Below are 27,413 nucleotides of genomic sequence, written 5' to 3' on the forward strand. Positions count from 1 at the left end.
TCCAAGCGTTCCCAGTAGTTAAGGTGCTTGACAGAACTTATACGTGCAGTAAAGGATCTCTGTACACTCTAGATCTGCGATGTTAGGTGGTCTACCAGCTCCACTACGCTAAATAACACCTTTCTCTACACTAACATCAACAATTCGATGACACAAGGGTTACTGAGTCTAATTCATCATTGTCTCAACTACTAAATAAAGATTGAAACCAACGAATTAATAAAGGCATATAATAATAATAATAATAATAATAATAATAATAATAATAATAATAATAATAATAATAAAAATAATAATAATTCAATGAGTATGAATTTATACTGAAAAATAACTACTAGAAATTAATTAATATTTTTAAAAGATTACTCTAGCTACGTTTAACAGCGGCTGGCTTACTCCAGCCAGGCTTTTCATCCAATTGAGGTAGAAGCCTCACACTTGACGTGTGTTGTGCAGTTTGACGGGAGGTGTACTGTACTCACGTGTACTGTACTCACAAGGTGTACTGCACTCACACAATGTACTGTACTCACAAGAAGTACTGTACTTACACAGTGTACTGTACTCACAAGAAAAACTGTACTCACAAGATGTACTCACACAGTGTACTGTACTCACAAGAAGCACTGTACTCACAGTGTACTGTACTCACAAGATGTATTGTACTCACAGTGTACTGTACTCACACGGTGTACTGTACTCACAAGGTATCTCTCTGTAGCCCAACTCGAGGGCGTGGAAGTAGTTGAGGAACTGTCTGGTGGGGATCCTGAAGGTGTCGAAGAGTCCCACCTCGGAGAACACCCGATAACACAACTGTGGGAGAGAACGGAATCAGCAAGACATCCTATTGGGGCAAGTGTTCCACAAGGAAGCGTGCTGGGACCATTGTTATGGAATGTCTACTTCAACGACCTTCTTCATCTCATCCCAGAATAACATGCATATGCAGACGACTGTACACTGACATTCACTTATCCAAGAGAAGAAATGTCAGCTGCTCTAAGCTACATCAATCACCAGCTAAGAGCTATATGAGCTTGGAGAAATAGATGCAAGTAACATTTGCACCTGAGAAAACGCAAATGATGATCGTCTCTAGGCACCATGATGGTAATGCTGGTGCAGTAGTAAGGATGAATGGGAGGGTATTGGCAACTGGAGAAGAAGTTGATATCCTTGGGGTGAAATTTGACTCCAAACTAACCATGAAGAACCATGTTGTAAATCTTGCAAACAAGGCAGCCAGGAAGCTTACAGCACTTCGCCGTATCTCGCATCTGCTTGACAGTAGGGGTTGCAAGATTCTGTACGAGGCACAAGTACGCTCACACCTTGAGTATGCTCCACTTTCTTGGTTTACCTGCCCCCCCTCTCATCTGCGACTGCTTGACAGAGTAGAGAACAGAGCAAGACGTCTCATCTCTTGCCTGGACCCATCCTGGATAGATCTGTCATTTCAGCAGAGCCTTCAACACAGGAGGGATGTGGGTGGCCTTACTGTTATGTACAAGGCCAATATTGTCAAAGTACCACACTTGGATCTACTTCGAGGACAGCGTGAAACAAGCTTTTATGCCACAAGACGGGCAGAAAGCAGCAACTTCACTCTGGCTGTACCCTTCTCCAGAACATCACTCCATCTGAGATCATATATACCCAGGATGACTCGAGTATGGAACACATTCGAACAGCATAATGATGTCAACGAGATAAAGTCAGTTGATCAAATGAAAATACTGGCCCACAGATGGCTCCAACTTCATCCTGTTTCCTACTTGTATGTCTCATAACAATAAAAATGCTTTCAAATGAGCTGATGTAGGTAACAGCTCTTAGCTTGCCAATAAAGTTAGGAATCCTTAACCTGTAAATAGCTTGTCAATAAAGCTAGGGATCCTTAACCTTGTCAAACCCTGTGTAAAAAAAAAACACTGTATGAGAGAACACCCGATAACACTGTGGGAGAGAACACCCGATAACACTGTGGGAGAGAACACCCGATAACAACTGTGGGAGAGAACACCGGATAACACTGTGGGAGAGACCCGATAACACTGTGGGAGATAACACCCGATAACACAACTGTGGGAGAGAACACCGGATAACACTGTGGGAGAGACCCGATAACACTGTGGGAGAGAACACCCGATAATACAAATGTGAGAGAGAACACCGGATAACACTGTGGGACAGACCCGATAACACTGTGGGAGAGAACACCCGATAACACAACTGTGGGAGAGAACACCGGATAACACTGTGGGAGAGACCCGATAACACTGTGGGAGAGAACACCCGATAACACAACTGTGGGAGAGAACACCGGATAACACTGTGGGAGAGACCCGATAACACTGTGGGAGAGAACACCCGATAACACAACTGTGGGAGAGAACACCGGATAACACTGTGGGAGAGACCCGATAACACTGGGAGAGAACACCCGATAACACAACTGTGGGAGAGAACACCCGATAACACTGTGGGAGAGACCCGATAACACTGTGGGAGAGAACACCCGATAACACAACTGTGGGAGAGAACACCCGATAACACTGTGGGAGAGACCCGATAACACTGTGGGAGAGAACACCCGATAACACAACTGTGAGAGAGAACACCGGATGACACTGTGGGAGAGACCCGATAACACTGTGGGAGAGAACACCCTATAACACAACTGTGGGAGAGAACACCCGATAACACAACTGTGGGAGAGAACACCGGATAACACTGTGGGAGAGACCCGATAACACTGGGAGAGAACACCCGATAACACAACTGTGGGAGAGAACACCCGATAACACTGTGGGAGAGACCCGATAACACTGTGGGAGAAAACACCCGATAACACAACTGTGGGAGAGAACACCCGATAACACAACTGTGGGAGAGAACACCCGATAACACAACTGTGGGAGAAAACACCCGATAACACAACTGTGGGAGAGAACACCCGATAACACTGTGGGAGAGACCCGATAACACTGTGGGAGAGAACACCCGATAACACAACTGTGGGAGAGAACACCCGATAACACAACTGTGGGAGAGAACACCCGATAACACAACTGTGGGAGAGAACACCCGATAACACAACTGTGGGAGAGAACACCCGATAACACAACTGTGGGAGAGAACACCCGATAACACAACTGTGGGAGAGAACACCCGATAACACAACTGTGGGAGAGAACACCCGATAACACAACTGTGGGAGAGAACACCCGATAACACAACTGTGGGAGAGAACACCCGATAACACAACTGTGGGAGAGAACACCCGATAACACAACTGTGGGAGAGAACACCCGATAACACAACTGTGGGAGAGAATACCCGATAACACAACTGTGGGAGAGAACACCCGATAACACAACTGTGGGAGAGAACACCCGATAACACAACTGTGGGAGAGAACACCCGATAACACAACTGTGGGAGAGAACACCCGATAACACAACTGTGGGAGAGAACACCCGATAACACAACTGTGGGAGAGAACACCCGATAACACAACTGTGGGAGAGAACACCCGATAACACAACTGTGGGAGAGAACACCCGATAACACAACTGTGGGAGAGAACACCCGATAACACAACTGTGGGAGAGAACACCTGTGTAAGACAACACCTGATACCTCAGCTATGGAATGTTATAAGCTGATCTTTCAAAAAGAATGTTATAAGTTAGTATTATAATCATGGGGAGCGCTAAACCCGTAGGATTATACAGCGCATGTGGGGAGGGGGTGGAAGGTATTCACACTTAATTCAGGGAATGGGAGCACAGATCCAATTCCCTAGATCAAGAGCCCCTCACCAGCGTCAAGGAACCTCTCTTGAAGGGAATGTTACAAGCTGACCTTCAACAAGAATGTTATAAGCTGATCCTTCCAACATAATAAGCTGATCCTTCAAACATAATAAGCTGATCCTTCAAACATAATAAGCTGATCCTTCAACAAGAACGTGACAAGGACGTCACAGGTACAGGTCTCGGGTCCTACGTAAGAGAAGCTAAGCAAGTTACAGTTTGAATCACGTCATGTTCTGAAATCAGCAAAAAATGCTGAAGGCGCTCTACCTGCCATTGTTTCACGATACAAGAGCGAGAGTGTTTGTTGAAACGTAATTAAAGATGATATAGTGAGTGCTACAAGAGGCTGGTTGATCAAAGATGAGGTTTCGTTGGTTACCATTTTGTCCCAGGTACATGTACTCACCTAGTTGTACTCACCTAGTTGAGGTTGCAGGGGTCGATTCCAATCTCCTGGCCCCGCCTCTTCACTGGTCGCTACTAGGTCACTCTCCCTGAACCATGAGCTTTATCGTACCTCTGCTTAAAGCTATGTATGGATCCTGCCTCCACTACATCGCTTCCCAAACTATTCCACTTACTGACTACTCTGTGGCTGAAGAAATACTTCCTAACATCCCTGTGATTCATCTGTGTCTTCAGCTTCCAACTGTGTCCCCTTGTTACTGTGTCCAGTCTCTGGAACATCCTGACTTTGTCCACCTTGTCAATTCCTCTCAGTATTTTGTAAGTCGTTATCATGTCCCCCCTATCTCTCCTGTCCTCCAGTGTCGTCAGGTTGATTTCCCTTAACCTCTCCTCGTAGGACATACCTTTTAGCTCTGGGACTAGTCTTGTTGCAAACCTTTGCACTTTCTCTAGTTTCTTTACATGCTTGGCTAGGTGTGGGTTCCAAACTGGTGCCGCATACTCTAATATGGGCCTAACGTACACGGTGTACAGGGTCCTGAACGATTCCTTATTAAGATGTCGGAATGCTGTTCTGAGGTTTGCCAGGCGCCCATATGCTGCGGCAGTTATTTGGTTGATGTGCGCTTCAGGAGATGTGCCTGGTGTTATACTCACCCCAAGATCTCTTTCCTTGAGTGATGTTTGTAGTCTTTGGCCCCCTAGACTGTACTCTGTCTGCGGTCTTCTTCTCAGTAGTAGTAACCAGTTACCAGTAACCAGTGTACCAGTAGATGACTCACTACCAACCGTCTCTGCCTGAGTCACTGTCTGTATTCATATTGTGCTGACCACAGCAGTATTCAAAGACCCCCTCACATATGGGTACTGTGGGCGGCCAGTCAGTTATATGAGAGTGAGCAAGGAGATAGGCAGGCTGTTGTCTCTAGTTTGTATTAGTTGTATGTCGGGACGACATACGTTAGCGTCGCCGAGCTCTCAGTAGTAGTAACCAGTTACCAGTAACCAGTGTACCAGTAGATGACTCACTACCAACCGTCTCTGCTTGAGTCAATGTCTGTATTCATATTGTGCTGACCACAGCAGTATTCAAAGACCCCCTCACATATGGGTACTGTGGGCGGCCAGTCAGTTATACGAGAGTGAGCAAGGAGATAGGCAGGCTGTTGGGCGCTCCCCACATTATCTGTAAATATACGTACTACCAGCCTACGTGAGTATTACTTTACCCTATCCACGTGTTGAACTCCCACATGATATTCTTTGCCCTTCCCCAATCCTCATGACTTTGCACTTGGTGGGATTGAACTCCAGGAGCCAGTTGCTGGACCAGGTCTGCAGCCTGTCCAGATCCCTTTGTATTTCTGCCTGGTCTTCGATCGAATGAACTCTTCTCACCAACTTCACGTCATCTGCAAACAGGGACACCTCGGAGTTTATTCCTTCCGTCATGTCGTTCACAAATACCAGAAACAGCACTGGTCCTAGGACTGACCCCTGTGGGACCCCGCTGGTCACAGGTGCCCACTCTGACACCTCGCCACGTACCATTACTCACTGCTGTCTTCCTGACAAGTATTCCCTGATCCATTGCAGTGCCTTCCCTGTTATCCCTGCTTGGTCCTCCAGTTTTTGCACTAATCTCTTGTGTGGTACTGTGTCAATCGCCTTCTTGCAGTCCAAGAAAATGCAATCCACCCACCCCTCTCTCTCTTGTCTTACTGCTGTCACCATGTCATAGAACTCCAGTAAGTTTGTGACAGGATTTCCCATCTCTGAAACCATGTTGGCTGCTGGTGATGAGATCATTCCTTCCTAGATATTCCACCATTCTTCTCCTGACAATCTTTTCCATGATTTTGCATGCTATACATGTCAGTGACACTGGTCTGTAGTTTAGTGCTTCATATCTGTCTCCTTTTTTAAAGATTGGGACCACATTTGCTGTCTTCCATGCCTCAGGCAATCTCCCTGTTTCGATAGATGTATTGAATATTGTTGTTAGGGGTACACATAGCGCCTCTGCTCCCTCTCTCAGGACCCATGGAGAGATGTTATCTGGCCCCATTGCCTTTGAGGTATCTAGCTCACTCAGAAGCCTCTTCACTTCTTCCTCGGTTGTGTGTACTGTGTCCAGCACATGGTGGTGTACCCCACCTCTCCGTCTTTCTGGAGCCCCTTCTGTCTCCTCTGTGAACACTTCTTTGAATCTCTTGTTGAGTTCCTCACATACTTCATGGTCATTTCTTGTTGTCTCTCCTCCTTCCTTCCTTAGCCTGATTACCTGGTCCTTGACGGTTGTTTTCTTCCTGATGTGACTGTATGTCAGCATAGTTGCTGTATAACAGCTTCGGGTCAGATTTGGCTTTTGCTGCTATGTCGTTTTCATATTGACGTTGGGCCTCCCTTCTTATCTGTGCATATTCGTTTCTGGCTCTACGACTGCTCTCCTTATTCTCCTGGGTCCTTTGCCTTCTATATTTCTTCCATTCCCTAGCACACTTGGTTTTTGCCTCCTTGCATCTTTGGGTGAACCATGGGCTCATCCTGGCTTTTTCATTATTCCTGTTACCCTTGGGTACAAACCTCTCCTCAGCCTCCTTGCACATTGTTGCTACATATTCCATCATCTCATTAACTGGCTTCCCTGCCAGTTCTCTGTCCCACTGAACCTCATTCAGGAAGTTCCTCATTCCTGTGTAGTCCCCTTTCCTGTAGTTTGGTTTCATTTGTCCTGGCCTTCCTGCTTCCCCCTCCACTTGTAGCTCTACTTTGTATTCGAAGCTCAAAACCACATGATCTCTGGCCCCAAGGGGTCTTTCATATGTGATGTCCTCAATATCTGCACTACTCAAGGTGAATAGTAAGTCCAGTCTTGCTGGTTCATCCTCTCCTCTCTCTCTTGTAGTGTCCCTTACGTGTTGGTACATGAAGTTTTCCAGTACCACCTCCATCATCTTAGCCCTCCATGTATCTTGGCCCCCATGTGGCTCCAAGTTCTCCCATTCGATCTCTTTGTGGTTAAAGTCGCCCATGATCAGGAGCTTTGCCCTGCATGCATGAGCTCTTCTCGCCACTGCAGCCAGTGTGTCAACCATTACTCTATTGCTCTCGTCATACTCTTGCCTTGGCCTCCTGCTGTTCTGTGGTGGGTTATACATCACTGCAATTATCACCTTGGGACCACCAAAGTGAAGCGTTCCCGCTATGTAATCACTTTCTTTTCCGCTGTCTCCTCTCTCCAGCTCATCAAAATTCCATCGGTGTTTGATCAGCAATGCCACTCCTCCACCCCCCCTGTTCCTTCTGTCTTTTCTCAGGATCTGGTATCCCACTGGAAAGATGGCATCTGTTATCATACCTGTAAGCTTGGTTTCTGTGATCACTATGATGTCTGGTGATGCCTCTTTGACTCTTTCGTGCCACTCCTCCCACTTGTTTGTTATTCCATCAGCGTTTGTGTACCATACCTTCAGTTTCCTTTCCAACACTGTGGTTTGGGGGGCCTGTGGGGGTGGGAGACCTGGTAGCATACTGTGGGATTCTATGGTTGGGGGTTGGGTGGAAGCTGTGGGTATGGATTGTATTGTGTGTTGGGATGGTGTGATAGGTTGTGGGGTTCTGAGGATAGTTGTGTGTGTGCTTGCCCTTGCTGCTCTGTTCTGCTCTGACTGACCTCTGCTGGTTCCATCCTTGTCTCGTTTCCTAGCTCCTTTCGCTTTTTTCCTCTCCCTCAGCTGCTTTCTCTCTGTTTGTGTTCTGTCTCTGTCTAGGAACACCTTCTTGTACTCTTCGGAACTTTTCAACCGTGGTTTCTCTTGGAGGATCCTGTTCCGCACTGTTTCTGTCCTGAGAATCAGCTTGATCGGTCGGTTTCTCCCCTTCAAGTACCCCCCTATTCTCTGAAAATTTACAATCTCATCCATGTCTTCTCCCCCTATTTCCGTGATGATTTTCTCAATCTCCTTTCTTTCTTCCTGCCGTCTTTCAGTGTGTGTCCTTTCCTCTCTCTCCCGAAGCCCATGGATAATCACTGATTTTTGCCCTTTCTTCCTCCCATTGCCTCTTCCTCTGTGACTCTGGTTCCTGTCTGTATGTGGTCATTTTCTCCCTTGATTTTTCCAGTGGCTCTTGGTAACATGGTTGTGCCTCAGCATTCGACCTATCTCCCTCTCCATCTGCACCCATCTGCTCTTCCCTTCCACTCCCTGGCCCTTCTTTGCAGGCTGATATGACCTTAGCATAATTCATATCTCCTTCCTTCCTGTTCAGCCTCTCATCATCGTATGGTGTGTCTTCTCTGGTCACTACCCCTGAGACTTGCTTCAGCCTGTTTACCTCAAATTCTTGAACCTTTACCCTGGCTACTGCAGTTTCGACTTGTGCCTCCCAATTCTTCGTCTCCTTCTCCAACCTCTTTTCCCATTTCTCAGAGAGCTCTTTCTCCATTTTTTCAGAAAGCTCTCCTAATTTTCTCTCCCATTCTTGCTCTATCCTTTTCCACTGTTCCTCCATCCATTCCTCCCTACCAGTACCATTGTCATCTGATCCCTGATTCCTGCGAGTCCCAACCATTTTTTTTTAATGAAAGAGAGAGAAAGAGAAAAAGAAAAAGGGGGAGAGAGTGAGAGATAGGGAGAGAGAGAAGGGGAGCCTAGAAGGAGGGGAAAAGAAGGGAAAAAGGGGGAGAAAGTGAGAGAGGGAAAAGTTAAGAGAGAGGGGGGAGTGACAAGGGAAGAGAGAGAGAAAAGAAGATCAAGAGAGAGAGTAAGAGAGGAAGAGAGAGAGGGAGAGGGAGAGAGAGAGGTAGAGAGAAAGAGTGAAAGGAAGAGAGAGAGGAAGAGAGAGGTTGAGAGAGAGGATGAGAGAAAGGGAGAGAGAGAGAGAGAGAGAGAGAGAGAGAGAGAGAGAGAGAGAGAGAGAGAGAGAGAGAGAGAGAGAGAGAGAGAGAGAGAGAAAGGAAGAGAGAGGAAGAGAGAGGAGAGGGAGAGATGGGGGGGAAGGAAGGGTTATAGGGTCACTTCACAGGAAGGTGTAAAATCCTGTATATGTGTGTGTGTGTCTATATATGTGTGTGTGTGTGTCTGTATATATATATGTGTGTGTGTGTGTGTGTGTGTGTGTGTGTGTGTGCTACAGCTATTCAAGTGCCTAACAGCAGTGCTGTTCTCACCACCAAGTGTGCGTGCACATGTTTATGTAAACAGTCCTTATTTCCCACGTATGTACTACATATGTATTGTATATGTACCCAATCTCTTGGTTCCCACTGTACTGTCTTATGCATTTAAAATTGTTCAAAAATAAATACACTAGGCTTCGCCTATATGCCGCTACCTCTAAATTCTATTAAATGCCAGTAAATTCTGCTTATTCTAATTCTGATAGCTCGAGGAGAGTGACCCCCAATTCCAGCTAGAGACAGGTACTATTGACCCCATGCAACTTAAACTAGGTGAATATTACTTGCGGCTGGCAGTGGAGTAACGTTGCGGGTCTGTCCTGTCCCAGAAGTTGAAGAAGTTTGATGCTTCTCGGTAATTTTTCCACTAACTTCCTGTATGCACTATAGTCTCTAGCTCTTCTAATTTTTTTACTCACACACTGTATTTACTGACACATCTATACATATCTCTTATCTCCCTGGTCTTGAGTCGCACTTATTCTTCAAAATACCCCACTGCGTTATTATGGCAACACTATTTAGGCCTGACACAACCGTTCACCCTTCCAATGGCCCTCACTAAACACTCAGCCAATATTTCCTTTGTTTTCTTTTCTGTGATCACTTATATTTCCTTTTTTCGGGGCTTAAGTGATTACATGCACTCTCATGCGTGCACACGCCTATATCCCACACTCTATTCCTTATGGCACAGTCAGAAATTATCACCAAAACACGAGCTCAAACCGCGTGACTCCTCCACGAGTGTGTGTGTGTGTGTGTGTAGGTGTGTGTGTGTGTGTTTGTGTGTGTGTGTTTTACAACCAGCTGGTAGATCAAACATGAGGTAGATAAAATAACACTTCACCACCACCAACAGTCTTCTATAACACACACGTACAGAACACTAAGAAGGGAATACATGGACGGTGACACTCCGTACTACGAAATCCTAAGTCGATTTCTTATATATTTTCAGCGGATTTTTCAATTTGCGTAATTTAAGTTAGATTCAGGTTAGGCTAGGTTGGGTTAGGTTGGCTTAGTTTAGGTTAAGTTTGGTTAGGTTAGTTTAGGTTAGGTTAGGTTAGGTTAGGTTAGGTTAGGTTAGGTTAGGTTAGGTTAGGTTAGGTTAGATTAGGTTAGGTTAGGTTAGATTAGGTTAGGTTAGGTTAGGTTAGGTTAGGTTAGATTAGGTTAGGTTAGGTTAGGTTAGGTTAGGTTAGGTTAGGTTAGGTTAGGTTAGGTTAGATTAGGTTAGGTTAGGTTAGGTTAGGTTAGGTTAGGTTAGGTTGGGTTAGGTTGGCTTAGTTTAGGTTAGGTTTTGTTAGGTTAGTTTAGGTTAGGTTAGGTTAGATTAGGTAAGGTTTGCTTAGACAATCGTCTATTAATAAAAAAATAACCACAACGTCTACAAATACTACGCACAGGCGATAAAATTTAGTGAAGTGCGTGACCTGTCTATTGTATTCTACAACAGACAGTCAGATAATCACTGTTTAAGGCTCGTGTAACAATCATTCCTGCCACTGTCTTAGCTACAGTGAAGCACTCATTAGGAGGATTAGCTGGAGAGCACCCAGGTGAGGACTATAGAAGTTAGGACACCCAGGTGAGGATTGTAGAAGCTAGGACACCCAGGTGAGGATTATAGAAGTTAGGACACCCAGGTGAGGATTATAGAAGCTAGGACACCCAGGTGAGGATTATAGAAGTTAGGACACCCAGGTGAGGCTTAGAGAAGTTAGGACACCCAGGTGAGGCTTAGAGAAGTTAGGACACCCAGGTGAGGTTTGAGAAGTTAGGACACCCAGGTGAGGCTTAGAGAAGTTAGGACACCCAGGTGAGGCTTAGAGAAGTTAGGACACCCAGGCGAGGCTTAGAGAAGTTAGGACACCCAGTGAGGCTTAGAGAAGTTAGGACACCCAGGTGAGGATTATAGAAGTTAGAACACCCAGGTGAGGCTTAGAGAAGTTAGGACACCCAGGTGAGGCTTAGAGAAGTTAGGACACCCAGGTGAGGCTTAGAGAAGTTAGGACACCAAGGTGAGGCTTAGAGAAGTTAGGACACCCAGGTGAGGCTTAGAGAAGTTAGGACACCCAGGTGAGGCTTAGAGAAGTTAGGACACCCAGGTGAGGCTTAGAGAAGTTAGGACACCCAGGTGAGGCTTAGAGAAGTTAGGACACCCAGGTGAGGCTTAGAGAAGTTAGGACACCCAGGTGAGGCTTAGAGAAGTTAGGACACCCAGGTGAGGCTTAGAGAAGTTAGGACACCCAGGTGAGGCTTAGAGAAGTTAGGACACCCAGGTGAGGCTTAGAGAAGTTAGGACACCCAGGTGAGGCTTAGAGAAGTTAGGACACCCAGGTGAGGCTTAGAGAAGTTAGGACACCCAGGTGAGGCTTAGAGAAGTTAGGACACCCAGGTGAGGCTTAGAGAAGTTAGGACACCCAGGTGAGGCTTAGAGAAGTTAGGACACCCAGGTGAGGCTTAGAGAAGTTAGGACACCCAGGTGAGGCTTAGAGAAGTTAGGACACCCAGGTGAGGCTTAGAGAAGTTAGGACACCCAGGCGAGGCTTAGAGAAGTTAGGACACCCAGGTGAGGCTTAGAGAAGTTAGGACACCCAGGTGAGGCTTAGAGAAGTTAGGACACCCAGGTGAGGCTTAGAGAAGTTAGGACACCCAGGTGAGGCTTAGAGAAGTTAGGACACCCAGGTGATGCTTAGAGACGTTAGGACACCCAGGTGAGGCTTAGAGAAGTTAGGACACCCAGGTGAGGCTTAGAGAAGTTAGGACACCCAGGTGAGGCTTAGAGAAATTAGAACACCCAGGTGAGGCTTAGAGAAGTTAGGACACCCAGGTGAGGCTTAGAGAAGTTAGGACACCCAGGTGAGGCTTAGAGAAGTTAGGACACGCAGGTGAGGCTTAGAGAAGTTAGGACACCCAGGTAAGGCTTAGAGAAGTTAGGACACCCAGATGAGGCTTAGAGAAGTTAGGACACCCAGGTGAGGCTTAGAGAAGTTAGGACACCCAGGCAAGGCTTAGAGAAGTTAGGACACCCAGGTGAGGCTTAGAGAAGTTAGGACACCCAGGTGAGGCTTAGAGAAGTTAGGACACCCAGGTGAGGCTTAGAGAAGTTAGGACACCCAGGCAAGGCTTAGAGAAGTTAGGACACCCAGGTGAGGCTTAGAGAAGTTAGGACACCCAGGTGAGGCTTAGAGAAGTTAGGACACCCAGGTGAGGCTTAGAGAAGTTAGAACACCCAGGTGAGGCTTAGAGAAGTTAGGACACCCAGGCGAGGCTTAGAGAAGTAGAGAAGTTAGGACACCCAGGTGAGGCTTAGAGAAGTTAGTTAGACACCCAGGTGAGGCTTAGAGAAGTTAGGACACCCAGGTGAGGCTTAGAGAAGTTAGGACACCCAGGTGAGGCTTAGAGAAGTTAGGACACCCAGGTGAGGCTTAGAGAAGTTAGGACACCCAGGTGAGGCTTAGAGAAGTTAGGACACCCAGGTGAGGCTTAGAGAAGTTAGGACACCCAGGTGAGGCTTAGAGAAGTTAGGACACCCAGGCGAGGCTTAGAGAAGTTAGGACACCCAGGTGAGGCTTAGAGAAGTTAGGACACCCAGGTGAGGCTTAGAGAAGTTAGGACACCCAGGTGAGGCTTAGAGAAGTTAGGACACCCAGGTGAGGCTTAGAGAAGTTAGGACACCCAGGTGAGGCTTAGAGAAGTTAGGACACCCAGGTGAGGCTTAGAGAAGTTAGGACACCCAGGCGAGGCTTAGAGAAGTTAAGACACCCAGACGAGGCTTAGAGAAGTTAGGACACCCAGGTGAGGCGTAGAGGAGGCGAGGTTAGGAGGCTTAGAGAAGTTAGGACACCCAGGTGAGGCTTAGAGAAGTTAGGACACCCAGGCGAGGCTTAGAGAAGTTAGGACACCCAGGTGAGGCTTATAGAAGTTAGGACACCCAGGCGAGGCTTAGAGAAGCTAGGGAGGTGCTTAGAGAAGTTAGACACCCATGTTAGGACACCCAGGCGAGGCTTAGAGAAGTTAAGACACCCAGACGAGGCTTAGAGAAGTTAGGACACCCAGGTGAGGCTTAGAGAAGTTAGGACACCCAGGCGAGGCTTAGAGAAGTTAGGACACCCAGGTGAGGCTTAAAGAAGTTAGGACACCCAGGCGAGGCTTAGAGAAGCTAGGGCACCCAGGTGATCCTTAGAGAAGTTAGGACACCCAGGTGAGGCTTAGAGAAGTTAAGACACCCAGGTGAGGCTTAGAGAAGTTAGGACACCCAGGTGAGGCTTAGAGAAGTTAGGATACCCAGGTGAGGCTTAGAGAAGTTAGAACACCCAGGTGAGACAGAGAAGTTTGGACACCCAGGTGAGGCTTAGAGGAGTTAGGACACCCAGGTGAGGCTTAGAGAAGTTAGGACACCCAGGCGAGGCTTAGAGAAGTTAGGACACCCATGTGAGGATTAGAGAAGTTAGGACACCCAGGTGGAACATACAGAAGTTAGGACACCCAGATGAAGCACAGAGACTCTGGGAAATATTTTCAGGGCATAAGAGGCAGCAATGGTCATAGGATAAATGAAGAGGCATGATTTTGACGTACCCATATACTCCCTTCCTACCCATCACCCATGTTTTTAGTTTCTGCCCGCCCCACCCTACCTGTTCCTCATCTTCCTTCACACCCTTTCTCCCTCACCCTGCCTTCTTTCCACCCTTACCTGACTGAGGATGAGTTGTCCAGCGGTGTCGAGGAGGGAGAAGACTGGGTAGTCCCACTCAGAGATGCGGTTGAGAAACGGGTGATCCTGAAGCAGTTCAAGGTCGTAGATCGCCCCATCCTGTTCCAGTATTAGTGGACCTCTCGACCCCTCGTCAACCTGGCACAAGGGAGAATGTATGAGGCAGTTGATCCGTCCACATGCTCACGCAAGGGAGAAAGTGTGACAGAGTGAGGCCTCTCGACCTCCTGACACGTAAGAGTGACAGTGGACCTCTCGACCTGACACCTAAGTGCGACAAGGTACCCCCTGACGCAGGGAAAACTGTGTACATATGGAATAAGAGTCACAGTACAATGGCTGGAATAGTTCACAAGTAGCCCACACTCAGGAGACGAAACTGTTAACGATGTTTCGGTCAGTTATAAGCCATCATCAAGCCACAACTAAGCCTCGGTTATGTGTGAAGTGTACTCACCTATATGTAGTTGCAGGGGTCGATGTCTAGCTCCTGGTCCTGCCTCTCAACTTGCCGCTTGCCGGAGACACTCTCTCCTAGCCTCATGGGTCCTACCGTGCCTGTTAAAATTCTGTATAGCGACTGTCTCCACCGCTTCTTCAGCGAGGCCGTTCCACTTCCTGACCAACCGCGAAGCCTGGTCATGGACCGGGCCGCGGGGGCGTTGACCCCCGAAATACCCTCCAGGTATACCCTGAGATTAACATCCTTATGGTTATTCCAGCTGTGTCCCCTAGTAACCGTTACCCGCCTCACTTACACCTTATTAATGTCTGCGCTATCAATTACTCTTGAATATTTCTTGTGTTGCTATCATGTGTCCTCTGGTTGTTCTGTCATTCAAAGTTGTCAAATTCAATTTCGTTAGTCTCTCTTCGCAGCTCAGACTCCTCCCTCCTGGTTCTGGAACAAGCCTCGTTCTGTGCTTCTGAATTATCTCCAGTTTCTTAACATGTTTTTCCAGGTGAAGGTTCCATGTTGGTGCTGCATACTCCAGACGGGCCCGACATATGTTGTATAAAGAGCCCAGAAGGACTCTTTGTTGAATTTTCTGAAGGCTATTCTTCGATTTCCCAAATGAGCATTATACCTGGTATATTGCATCTGGCGATATACCAGGCATATGAAATGGCTATAATTATAACCATAGATTTTGAAGGGGTGGCCCGGTAAGCCAGCGGAAAGCCTCGGTCAGATGATTAAAAGCTCCAGCTGCGGGTCATTACATGAGTAGGACCCGCGTCAGGAAACACCTGTTCTCTTTCCTGACAAACCTTACCTAGCCTCACCCCTGGAGTCTCTCTTTCTGAGTGAAGTCTGCATCTTCTATCACCCGAGGATATATACCGTGCCTGGTCTTCTTTCCCCTTCCTGATGATAAGGAAATGCCTCTTCAGTTTAGTTTCAAAGTTGCTGTTCTTAATGGAAGGTTTGAATTACATTTGGGCTGTACTTACCTAGTTGTACTCACCTAGTTGAGGTTGCGGGGGTCGAGTCCGAGCTCCTGGCCCCGCCTCTTCACTGATCGCTACTAGGTCACTCTCCCTGTGTGTATGTATGTGTGTGTGTGTATGTGTATGTGTGTGTGTGTGTGTGTGTGTGTGTGTGTGTGTGTGTGTGTGTGTGTGTGTGTGTGTGTGTGTGTGTGTGTGTGTGTGTCTGTTTGTGTGTGTGTGTGTGTGTGTGTGTGTGTGTGTGTGTGTGTGTGTGTGTGTGTGTGTGTGTGTGTGTGTGTGTGTGTGTGTGTGTGTGTGTGTGTGTGTGTGTGTATGTGTGTGTGTGTGTGTATGTATGTGTGTGTGTGTGTGAGTGTGTATGTGTATATGTGTGTGTGTGTGTGTGTATGTGTGTGTGTGTGTGTGTGTGTGTATGTGTGTATGTGTGTATGTGTATGTGTGTGTGTGTGTGTGTGTGTGTGTGTATGTGTGTGTGTGTGTGTGTGTGTGTGTGTGTTTATATGTGTGTGTACTCACCTATTTGTACTCACCTATTTGTGGTTGCAGGGGTCGAGTCATAGCTCCTGGCCCCGCCTCTTCACTGATTGCTACTAGGTCCTCTCTCTCCCTGCTCCATGAGCTTTATCATACCTCGCCTTAAAACTATGTATGGTTCCCGCCTCCACTACTTCACTTTCTAGGCTATTCCACGGCTTGACTACTCTATGACTGAAGAAATACTTCCTAACATCCCTTTGATTCATCTGAGTCTTCAACTTCCAATTGTGACCTCTTGTGTCTGTGTCCCATCTCTGGAACATCCCGTCTTTGTCCACCTTGTCTATTCCGCGCAGTATTTTATATGTCGTTATCATGTCTCCCCTGACCCTCCTGGCCTCCAGTGTCGTCAGGCCGATTTCCCTCAACCTTTCTTCGTAGGACAATCCCCGTAGCTCTGGGACTAGTCTTGTTGCAAACCTTTGCACTTTCTCTAATTTCTTGACGTGCTTGACTAGGTGTGGATTCCAAACTGGCGCTGCATACTCCAGTATGGGCCTGACGTAAATGGTATACAGAGTCTTGAACGACTCCTTACGGAGGTATCGGAACGCTATCCGTAGGTTTGCCAGGCGCCCATATGCTGCAGCAGTTATCTGATTGATGTGCGCCTCAGGAGATATGCTCGGTGTTATACTCACCCCCAGATCTTTTTCCTTGAGTGAGGTTTGCAGACTTTGGACATCTAAACTATATTGTGTCTGTGGTCTTCTTTGCCCTTCCCCAATCTTCATGACTTTGCATTTGGCGGGGTTAAACTCAAGGAGCCAGTTGCTGGATCAGGCTTGTAGCCTGTCCAGGTCTCTTTGTAGTCCTGCCTGATCCTCATCCGATTTGATTCTTCTCATTAACTTCACATCGTCCGCAAACAAGGACACTTCTGAGTCTATCCCTTCCGTTATGTCATTCACATATACCAAGAACAGCACAGGTCCTAGGACTGACCCCTGTGGAATCCCGCTTGTCACAGGCGCCCACTTTGACACCTCATCACGTACCATGACTCGTTGTTGCCTCCCTGTAAGGTATTCTCTTATCCATTGCAGTGCCTTTCCTGTTATGTGTGCCTGATCCTCTAGCTTTTGCAGTAACCTCTTGTGAGGAACTGTGTCGAAGGCCTTCTTGCAGTCCAAAAAAATGCAGTCGATCCACCCCTCTCTCTCTTGTCTTACTTCTGTCACCTTGTCATAAAACTCTAATAGGTTTGTGACACAGGATTTTCCCTCCCTGAAACCATGCTGGTTGTCAATTATACACTTGTTTCTTTCCAGGTGCTCCACCACTCTCCTCCTGATGATCTTCTCCATGACCTTGCATAATATACACGTTAGTGATACAGGTCTGTAGTTTAGTGCCTCATGTCTGTCTCCCTTTTCAAAAATTGGGACTACATTTGCCATCTTCCATACCTCAGGGAGTTGCCCAGTTTCAAATGATGTGTTGAAGATCTTCGTTAATGGTACACACAATGTCTCTGCTCCCTCTTTAAGGACCCACGGAGAGATGTTGTCTGGTCCCACCGCCTTTGAGGTGTCAAGTTCGCATAGCAGCTTCTTCACCTCCTCCTTGGTTATATGTACCTCATCCAGCACTTGCTGGTGCACCCCCCTGCTCTGATTTCCTGGAGTCCTACTGGTTTCCACTGTAAATACTTCTTTAAATCTTGTGTTGAGCTCCTGACATACCTCCCGGTCGTTTCTTGTGAATTCCCCATCACCCTTCCTCAGTCTGATTACCTGGTCCTTGACTGTTGTTTTCCTCCTGATGTGGCTGTACAACAGCTTCGGGTCAGTCTTTACTTTCGATGCTATGTCATTTTCGTATTGCCGCTGAGCCTCCCTTCTTATCTGTGCATATTCGTTTCTGGCTCTTCGGCTAATCTCTTTATTTTCCTGAGTTCTCTGTCTTCTGTACCTTTTCCATTCTCTAGTACACCTAGATTTTGCCTCCCTACACCTTTGGGTGAACCAAGGACTCATTCTGTTCTTCCCATTATTTCTGTTTCCCTTGGGAACAAACCTCTCCTCTGCCTCCTTGCATTTTGTTGCCACATAGTCCATCATTTCTTGTACTGGTTTTCCTGTCAGTTCCCTCTCCCACTGAATGTCTTGAAAGAAGTTCCTCAAGCCTGAGTAGTTCCCCCTTTTGTAGTTTGGTTTTTCCCACCCTATTCCTGCTGCTCTCTCCACTTGGAGCTCAACTATGTAGTAGAAGCACAGAACCACATGATCACTAGCTCCCAGGGGCCTTTCATACATGATATCCTCGATGTCAGAACTACTCAAGGTGAATACAAGGTCCAGTCTTGCTGGTTCATCCTCTCCTCTCTCTCTGGTAGTGTCTCTAACATGTTGATGCATGAGGTTTTCCAGTACCACATCCATCATCTTGGCTCTCCATGTTTCGGGACCCCCATGGGGCTCCAGGTTTTCCCAGTCAATCTCCTTGTGATTGAAATCACCCATAATTAGTAACTTTGCTCCCCCCATGTGTGCTCTCCTGGCCACCTCGGCTAGTGTGTCGACCATTGCTCTGTTGCTCTCATCGTATTCTTCTCTTGGCCTCCTGCAGTTCTGTGGTGGGTTGTACATTACTGCAATTATCACCTTATGTCCCTCAGACTGGATTGTTCCTACTAAGTAGTCCCTTTCGCCCGTGCCATCCATTCCTTCCATTTTCTCAAACCCCCACTGGTTTTTAATGAGCAGTGCAACTCCTCCTCCCCCTCTCCTCCCTCTGTCTTTCCTGAGGATTTGATATCCGGATGGAAAGATTGAATCTGTTATTATTCTGGTGAGTTTTGTTTCTGTGAGTGCTATTATGTCTGGGGATGTCTCCTTGATTCTTTCGTACCACTCCTCATACTTATTTGTTATTCCATCTGCATTTGTATACCACACCTTCAACTTCTTTTCTAAGATTGTGGTCTGGGAGGTGTATTGGGGTTGGGGAAGTGGGAGACCTGATAAGGAACTATGGGTGGTTGCTGTTGGGGTGGAGTTTGTAATGCAGTGGGTGGGGGCATTGAATGTGGTATGGGTGTTTTGGTTTAGAGTGTTTGGTTGCACTGGGGTTGACCTGGTTGAGAGGCTTCTATAGGAAGTTGTGAGGGAGGCTGTATTTGATCTTCCTGTGTCTGTGATCTCCTGTCTGTCTTCTCCATCCCCTCTCTTTCCTCCTTTCGCCTTTGTACCATCTCTCTCTGTTTCTTCCTTTCTGCTTGTGTTCTGTCGTGGTCGAGATACACCTTCCTGTATGCTGGCATGTCCCTTAATCATGCTTTCTCCTGCAGGATCCTGTTCCGAGTCGATTCTTCCTTGAAGGTCACTTTCACTGGCTGGGTTCTTTATTTTACAAACCCCCCTATTCTCCGAAAAATTTCCAGCTGGGTCATGTCGTCTTCTATTGCTTTCATGATGCTTTCAATTGTTTTTTTTCCCTTGTTTTCTTGCTTCATATGTTTCCCCTTCAACTTCCTGGAGCCCATACACAAAGACTGACCTCACCCTTTCATGCTCCCACTGCATATCCCTGTGTATCCCCTCATTCAATTTGATTTCCTCCATTGCAGCTTTCCTTTCTTCAGTTTCACTAGCTAATGTACTTGGGCTCAGTGGCCTGTCATTTTCCCTTCTCGGCTTTCCCTGGGCTCTGCTGTGTTCTGTTAGGGCCTCCACATATAGCTTAGCTCTTTCATTTACTACATTCTCCACTGATTGAGCTTCTACATGCAGTTTTGCTCCTTCTTTCCCTACAGTCCCCTTATTTGTGACTGAGGTAGCAGTCTCTGTTGTCAATCCCAAAATGTTCTTTAGTTCTTTAGGCTGTTTCAGATTTTTCAGTTCCTCTTCTAAACTCTGTATCCTGGCCTCTGCTGCTTTGACTTGCACCTCCCACTTCCTGCTTTCAATGTCTATCCTCTCTTCCATTCTCATGCTAAGTTCTTCTAGTTTCTTTTCCCATTCATGTTCCCTTTTTATGAGCTCTGCTGCCCAATCTTCCTTTGCAGTTTCCTCCTCCTGTCCCTTGGTTTTTCTTGTTGCTCTCTGGCAACCCATTTTTGTTTTATCCTGATTGCCTCAGAGTGGGAAACCTATGTAATTCTGTATGTTAGGTTAGTATTGTATATGTCAGAGTGTGGGGGGGGGAGGTAGAGGAGGAACTGTGGCTATATGGGAGAGTAGTGGGGAGGGGGAGTGGGAAGGAGAGTGAAGCAAGTGGGTAAGTGGGTGAGTGGGTGAGGGAGAGGTGGGGAGGGGGAGGGTGAAAGAGGGAGGGGAGGGATCAGGTGAATAAGTGACATGTCGGTGGGGGAGGGGGGGAGTGTATGTGTGAGTCTGGCAATGTGTGTGTGTGTGTGTGTGTGTGTGTGTGTGTGTGTGTGTGTGTGTGTGTGTGTGTGTGTGTGTGTGTGTGTGTGTATGTGTGTGTGTGTGGGTGTGTGTGTGTGTGTGTATGTGTGTGTATGTGTGTGTGTGTGTGTGCGTGCGTGCTTGTGTATGTGTGTATGTGTGTGTGTGTGTGTGTGTGTGTGTGTGTGTGGGTGTGTGTGTGGGTGTGTACTCACCTATTTGTACTCACCTATTTGTGGTTGCAGGGGTCGAGTCACAGCTCCTGGCCCCGCCTCTTCGCTGATTGCTACTAGGTCCTCTCTCTCCCTGCCCCATGAGCTCTATCATACCTCGCCTTAAAACTATGTATGGTTCCCGCCTCCACTACGTCACTTTCTAGGCTATTCCACGGCCTGACTACTCTATGACTGAAGAAATACTTCCTAACATCCCTTTGATTCATCTGAGTCTTCAACTTCCAATTGTGACCTCTTGTGTCTGTGTCCCTTCTCTGGAACATCCCGTCTTTGTCCACCTTGTCTATTCCGCGCAGTATTTTATATGTCGTTATCATGTCTCCCCTGACCCTCCTGTCCTCCAGTGTCGTCAGGCCGATTTCCCTCAACCTTTCTTCGTAGGACAATCCCCGTAGCTCTGGGACTAGTCTTGTTGCAAACCTTTGCACTTTCTCTAATTTCTTGACGTGCTTGACTAGGTGTGGATTCCAAACTGGTGCTGCATACTCCAGTATGGGCCTGACGTAAATGGTATACAGAGTCTTAAACGAATCCTTACTGAGGTATCGGAACGCTATCCGTAGGTTTGCCAGGCGCCCGTATGCTGCAGCAGTTATCTGATTGATGTGCGCCTCAGGAGATATGCTCGGTGTTATACTCACCCCCAGATCTTTTTCCTTGAGTGAGGTTTGCAGTCTTTGGCCATCTAAACTATATTGTGTCTGCGGTCTTCTTTGCCCTTCCCCAATCTTCATGACTTTGCATTTGGCAGGGTTAAATTCAAGGAGCCAGTTGCTGGACCAGGCTTGTAGCCTGTCCAGGTCTCTTTGTAGTCCTGCCTGATCCTCATCCGATTTGATTCTTCTCATTAACTTCGCATCATCTGCAAACAAGGACACTTCTGAGTCTATCCCTTCCGTTATGTCGTTCACATATACCAAGAACAGCACAGGTCCTAGGACTGACCCCTGTGGAACCCCGCTTGTCACAGGCGCCCACTCTGACACCTCGTCGCGTACCATGACTCGTTGTTGCCTCCCTGTCAGATATTCTCTGATCCATTGCAGTGCCTTTCCTGTTATGTGTGCCTGATCCTCTAGCTTTTGCAGTAACCTCTTGTGAGGAACTGTGTCGAAGGCCTTCTTGCAGTCCAAAAATATGCAGTCGATCCACCCCTCTCTCTCTTGTCTTACTTCTGTCACCTTGTCATAAAACTCTAGTAGGTTTGTGACACAGGATTTTCCTTCCCTGAAACCGTGCTGGTTGTCAATTATACACTTGTTTCTTTCCAGGTGCCCCACCACTCTCCTCCTGATGATCTTCTCCATGACCTTGCATACTATACACGTTAGTGATACAGGTCTGTAGTTTAGTGCCTCATGTCTGTCTCCCTTTTTAAAAATTGGGACTACATTTGCCATTTTCCATACCTCACGGAGTTGCCCAGTTTCAAATGATGTGTTGAAGATCTTTGTTAATGGCTCACACAATATCTCTGCTCCCTCTTTAAGGACCCATGGAGAGATGTTGTCTGGTCCCACCGCCTTTGAGGTGTCAAGTTCGCATAGCAGCTTCTTCACCTCCTCCTTGGTTATATGTACCTCATCCAGCACTTGCTGGTGTGCCCCCCTGTTCTGATTTCCTGGAGTCCTACTGGTTTCCACTGTAAATACCTCTTTAAATCTTGTGTTGAGCTCCTGACATACCTCTTGGTCGTTTCTTGTGAATTCCCCATCACCCTTCCTCAGTCTGATTACCTGGTCCTTGACTGTTGTTTTCCTCCTGATGTGGCTGTACAACAGCTTCGGGTCAGTCTTTACTTTTGATGCTATATCATTTTCATATTGTCTCTGAGCCTCCCTTCTTATCTGTGCATATTCGTTTCTGGCTCTTCGGCTGATTTCTTTATTTTCCTGAGTTCTCTGTCTTCTGTACCTTTTCCATTCTCTAGTACACCTAGTTTTTGCCTCCCTACACCTTTGGGTGAACCAAGGACTCGTTCTGTTCTTCCCATTATTTCTGTTTCCCTTGGGAACAAACCTCTCCTCTGCCTCCTTGCATTTTGTTGCTACATAGTCCATCATTTCTTGTACTGGTTTTCCTGTCAGTTCCCTCTCCCACTGAATGTCTTGAAGGAAGTTCCTCATGCCTGAGTAGTTCCCCCTTTTGTAGTTTGGTTTTTCCCAGCCTATTCCTGCTACTCTCTCCACTTGGAGCTCAACTATGTAGTCGAAGCACAGAACCACATGATCACTAGCTCCCAGGGGCCTTTCATACATGATACCCTCGATGTCCGAACTACTCATGGTGAATACAAGGTCCAGCCTTGCTGGTTCATCCTCTCCTCTCTCTCTGGTAGTGTCTCTAACATGTTGATGCATGAGGTTTTCCAGTACCACATCCATCATCTTGGCTCTCCATGTTTCGGGACCCCCATGGGGCTCCAGGTTTTCCCAGTCAATCTCCTTGTGATTGAAATCACCCATAACTAGTAACTTTGCTCCCCCATGTGTGCTCTCCTGGCCACCTCGGCTAGTGTGTCGATCATTGCTCTGTTGCTCTCATCGTATTCTTCTCTTGGCCTCCTGCAGTTCTGTGGTGGGTTGTACATTACTGCAATTATCACCTTATGTCCCTCAGACTGGATTGTTCCTACTAAGTAGTCCCTTTCGCCCGTGCCATCCATTCCTTCCATTTTCTCAAAACCCCACTGGTTTTTAATGAGCAGTGCAACTCCTCCTCCCCCTCTCCTCCCTCTGTCTTTCCTGAGGATTTGGTATCCAGATGGAAAGATTGAATCTGTTATTATTCTGGTGAGTTTTGTTTCTGTGAGTGCTATTATGTCTGGGGATGTCTCTTTGATTCTTTCGTGCCACTCCTCATACTTGTTTGTTATTCCATCTGCATTTGTATACCACACCTTCAACTTCTTTTCTAAGACTGTGGTCTGGGAGGTATATTGGGGTTGGGGAAGTGGGAGACCTGGTAAGGAACTATGGGTTGTTGCTGTGGGGGTGGAGTTTGTAATGTAGTGGGTGGGGGCATTGGATGTGGCATGGGTGTTTTGATTTAGAGTGTTTGGTTGCACTGGGGTTGACCTGGTTGGGAGGCTTCTATAGGAAGTTGTGAGGGAGGCTGTATTTGATCTTCTTCCTGGGTCTGGGATCTCCTGTCTGTCTTCTCCATCCCCTCTCTTTCCTCCTTTCGCCTTTGTACCATCTCTCTCAGTTTCTGCCTTTCTTCTTGTGTTCTGTCGCGGTCGAGATACACCTTCCTGTATGCCGGCATGTCCCTTAATCGTGCTTTCTCCTGCAGGATCCTGGTCCGAGTCGCTTCTGCCTTGAAGGTCACTTTCACTGGCCGGGTTTTTTTTTTTACAAACCCCCCTATTCTCCGAAAATTTTCCAGCTGGGTCATGTCGTCTTCTCCTATTGCTTTCATGATGCTTTCAATTGCTTTTTTTCCCCTTGTTTTCTTGCTTCATATGTTTCCCCTTCAACTTCCTGGAGCCCATACACAAAGACTGACCTCACCCTTTCATTCTCCCACTGCATATCCCTGTGTATCCCCTCATTTAATTTGGTTTCCTCCACTGCAGCTTTCCTTTCTTCAGTTTCACTGGCTAATGTACTTGGGCTCAGTGGCCTGTCATTTTCCCTTCTCGGCTTTCCTTGGCCTCTGTTGTTGTCTGTTAGGGCCTCCACATAAAGCTTAGCTCTTTCATTTACTACAGTCTCCTCTGATAGAGCTTCCCCATGCAGTTGTGCCCCTTCTTTCCCTACAGTCCCCTTATTTGTGGCTGAGGTAGCAGTCTCTGTTGTCAATCCCAAAATGTTCTTTAGTTCTTTAGGCTGTTTCAGATTTTTCAGTTCCTCTTCTAAACTCTGTATCCTAGCCTCTGCTGCTTTGACATGCACCTCCCACTTCCTGCTTTCCATATCTATCCTCTCTTCCATTCTCATGCTAAGTTCTTCTAGTTTCTTTTCCCATTCATGATCCCTTTTTATGAGCTCTGCTGCCCAATCTTCCTTTGCAGCTTCCTCCTCCTGTCCCTTGGTTTTTCTTGTTGCTCTCTGACAACCCATTTTTGTTTTATCCTGATTGCCTCAGAGTGGGAAACCTATTAGTTCTGTATGTTAGGTTAGTAGTGTGTATGTCAGAGTGTGGGGGGGAGGTAGTGGAGGAACTGTGGCTATGTGGGAGAGGAGTGGGGAGGGGTGGGGAGAGGGAGGGTGAACGGGGGAGGGGAGGGTGAACGAGGGAGGGGAGGGATCAGGGGAAGAAGTGAGATGTCGGTGGTGAGGGGGGTGGAGTGTATGTGTGAGTCTGGATATGTGTGTGTGTGTGTGTGTGTGTGTAATTTTGTGTGGAATTTTGTGTGGGTTTATTGTGTACTGAAAGGTAGGTGGCTTGTGCGTTGTAATGTAGTCTCAGTGGTCCTTTGCTGCCCACAACTTCTTGTGACCTGACCCCCAACCTGGGGCTTGACCGGCACGTACTTAGTGTGTGTGTGTGTGTGTGTGTGTGTGTGTGTGTGTGTGTGTGTGTGTGTGTGTGTGTGTGTGTGTGTGTGTGTGTGTGCGTGTGTGTACTCACCTAATTGCACTCACCTAATTGTGGTTGCAGGGGTCGAGACTCAGCTCCTGGCCCCGCCTCTTCACTGATCGCTACTGGATCCTCTCTCTCTCTGCTTCCTGAGCTTTGTCATACCTCTTCTTAAAACTATGTATGGTTCCTGCCTCCACTACTTCACTTGCTAGGCTATTCCACTTGCTGACAACTCTATGACTGAAGAAATACTTCCTAACGTCCCTGTGACTCGTCTGAGTCTTCAGCTTCCAGTTGTGACCCCTTGTCCCTGTGTCCCCTCTCTGGAACATCCTATCTCTGTCCACCTTGTCTATTCCCCGCAGTATCTTGTATGTCGTTATCATGTCTCCCCTGACCCTTCTGTCCTCCAGTGTCGTCAGTCCGATTTCCCTTAACCTTTCCTCGTACGACATTCCCTTGAGCTCTGGGACTAGCCTTGTTGCAAACCTTTGTACTTTCTCTAACTTCTTGACGTGCTTGACCAGGTGTGGGTTCCAGACTGGTGCTGCATACTCCAGTATGGGCCTAACATACACAGTGTACAGTGTCTTGAACGATTCCTTATTAAGGTATCGGAACGCTATTCTCAGGTTTGCCAGGCGCCCGTATGCTGCAGCGGTTATTTGGTTGATGTGTGCCTCCGGTGATGTGCTCGGTGTTATGGTCACCCCAAGGTCTTTCTCCCTGAGTGAGGTCTGTAGTCTTTCTCCACCTAGCCTATACTCTGTCTGCGGTCTTCTTTGCCCCTCCCCAATCTTCATGACTTTGCATTTGGCTGGATTGAATTCGAGAAGCCAGTTACTGGACCACATGTCCAGCCTCTCCAGGTCTCTTTGCAGTCCTGCCTCATCCTCGTCCGATTTAATTCTTCTCATCAACTTCACGTCATCTGCGAACAGGGACACTTCAGAGTCTATTCCTTCCATCATGTCGTTCACATATATCAAAAATAGCACTGGTCCTAGAACTGACCCCTGTGGGACCCCGCTCGTAACAGGCGCCCACTGTGATACCTCTTCACGTACCATGACTCGTTGCTGCCTCCCTGTCAGGTATTCCCTTATCCATTGCAGTGCCCTTCCTTTTACGTGTGCCTGATCCTCCAGCTTCTGCACTAATCTCTTGTGGGGAACTGTGTCAAAGGCCTTCCTGCAGTCTAGGAAAACGCAATCTACCCAACCCTCTCTCTCGTGTCTTACTTCTGTTACCTTGTCATAAAACTCCAGGAGGTTTGTGATACAAGATTTGCCTTCCATGAACCCGTGCTGGTTTTCATTTATAATCTTGTTCCTTTCCAGGTGTTCGACCACTCTCCTCCTGATAATCTTCTCCATGACTTTGCACACAATACATGTCAGAGACACAGGTCTGTAGTTTAGTGCCTCGTTTCTGTTTCCTTTCTTAAATATGGGGACTACATTAGCCTTCTTCCATTTCTCAGGTAGTTGCCCAGTTTCAAGGGATGTGTTGAAGATTGTGGTTAGAGGCACACACAGCATCTCTGCTCCTTCTCTAAGGACCCATGGGGAGATGTTGTCCGGTCCCATCGCCTTTGAGGTGTCAAGGTCACTTAAGAGCTTCTTCACCTCCTCCTCAGTTGTTCGTATGTCATCCAACACTTGTTGGTATATTCCCTCTTGATGTTCCCTTCTGTGCTGTCTTCCCACAGCCCTTCCTGTCTCTACTGTAAAAACTTCCTTAAATCTCCTGTTCAGCTCCTCACATACCTTCTGATCATTTCTTGTGAGTTCTCCACCTTCTGTCCTTAATCTGATCACCTGGTCTTTGACTGTTGTCTTCCTCCTGATGTGGCTATACAACAGTTTCGGGTCAGTCTTGATTCTCGATGCTATGTCATTTTCATACTGTCGCTGGGCCTCCCTCCTTACCTGTGCATACTCGTTCCTGGCTCTGCGACTGATCTCCCTATTTTCGTGTGTTCTCTGCCTTCTGTACTTTTTCCATTCTCTATTGCACTTTGTTTTTGCCTCCTTACACCGTCGGGTAAACCAGGGGCTTGTTCTGGTCTTCCCGTTGTTACTGTTGCCCTTGGGAATGAACCTTTCCACTGCCTCCTTGCATTTTGTTGCTACATATTCCATCATTTCATTTACTGGCTTT

The 27,413-nt window shown here is 47.2% G+C and overlaps 1 protein-coding gene across 1 annotated transcript in view; it reads right to left on the reverse strand.

The window, feature by feature from the left end:
* Positions 1-27,413, reverse strand: part of LOC128688594 (cGMP-inhibited 3',5'-cyclic phosphodiesterase 3A) — a 102,087-nt gene that overhangs the window by 12,581 nt on the left and 62,093 nt on the right. Inside the window, exons 6-7 of the mRNA XM_070084759.1 lie at positions 14,123-14,281; positions 705-816 (exon numbers count right to left, since the gene is read on the reverse strand). Of these exons, the coding sequence (XP_069940860.1) occupies positions 705-816; positions 14,123-14,281 (271 nt within the window). The remainder of the gene's footprint in view (positions 1-704; positions 817-14,122; positions 14,282-27,413) is intronic.

Source organism: Cherax quadricarinatus, chromosome 13 (genome assembly GCF_038502225.1).
Source record: "Cherax quadricarinatus isolate ZL_2023a chromosome 13, ASM3850222v1, whole genome shotgun sequence".
In the NCBI taxonomy this organism is placed as follows: domain Eukaryota; kingdom Metazoa; phylum Arthropoda; class Malacostraca; order Decapoda; family Parastacidae; genus Cherax; species Cherax quadricarinatus.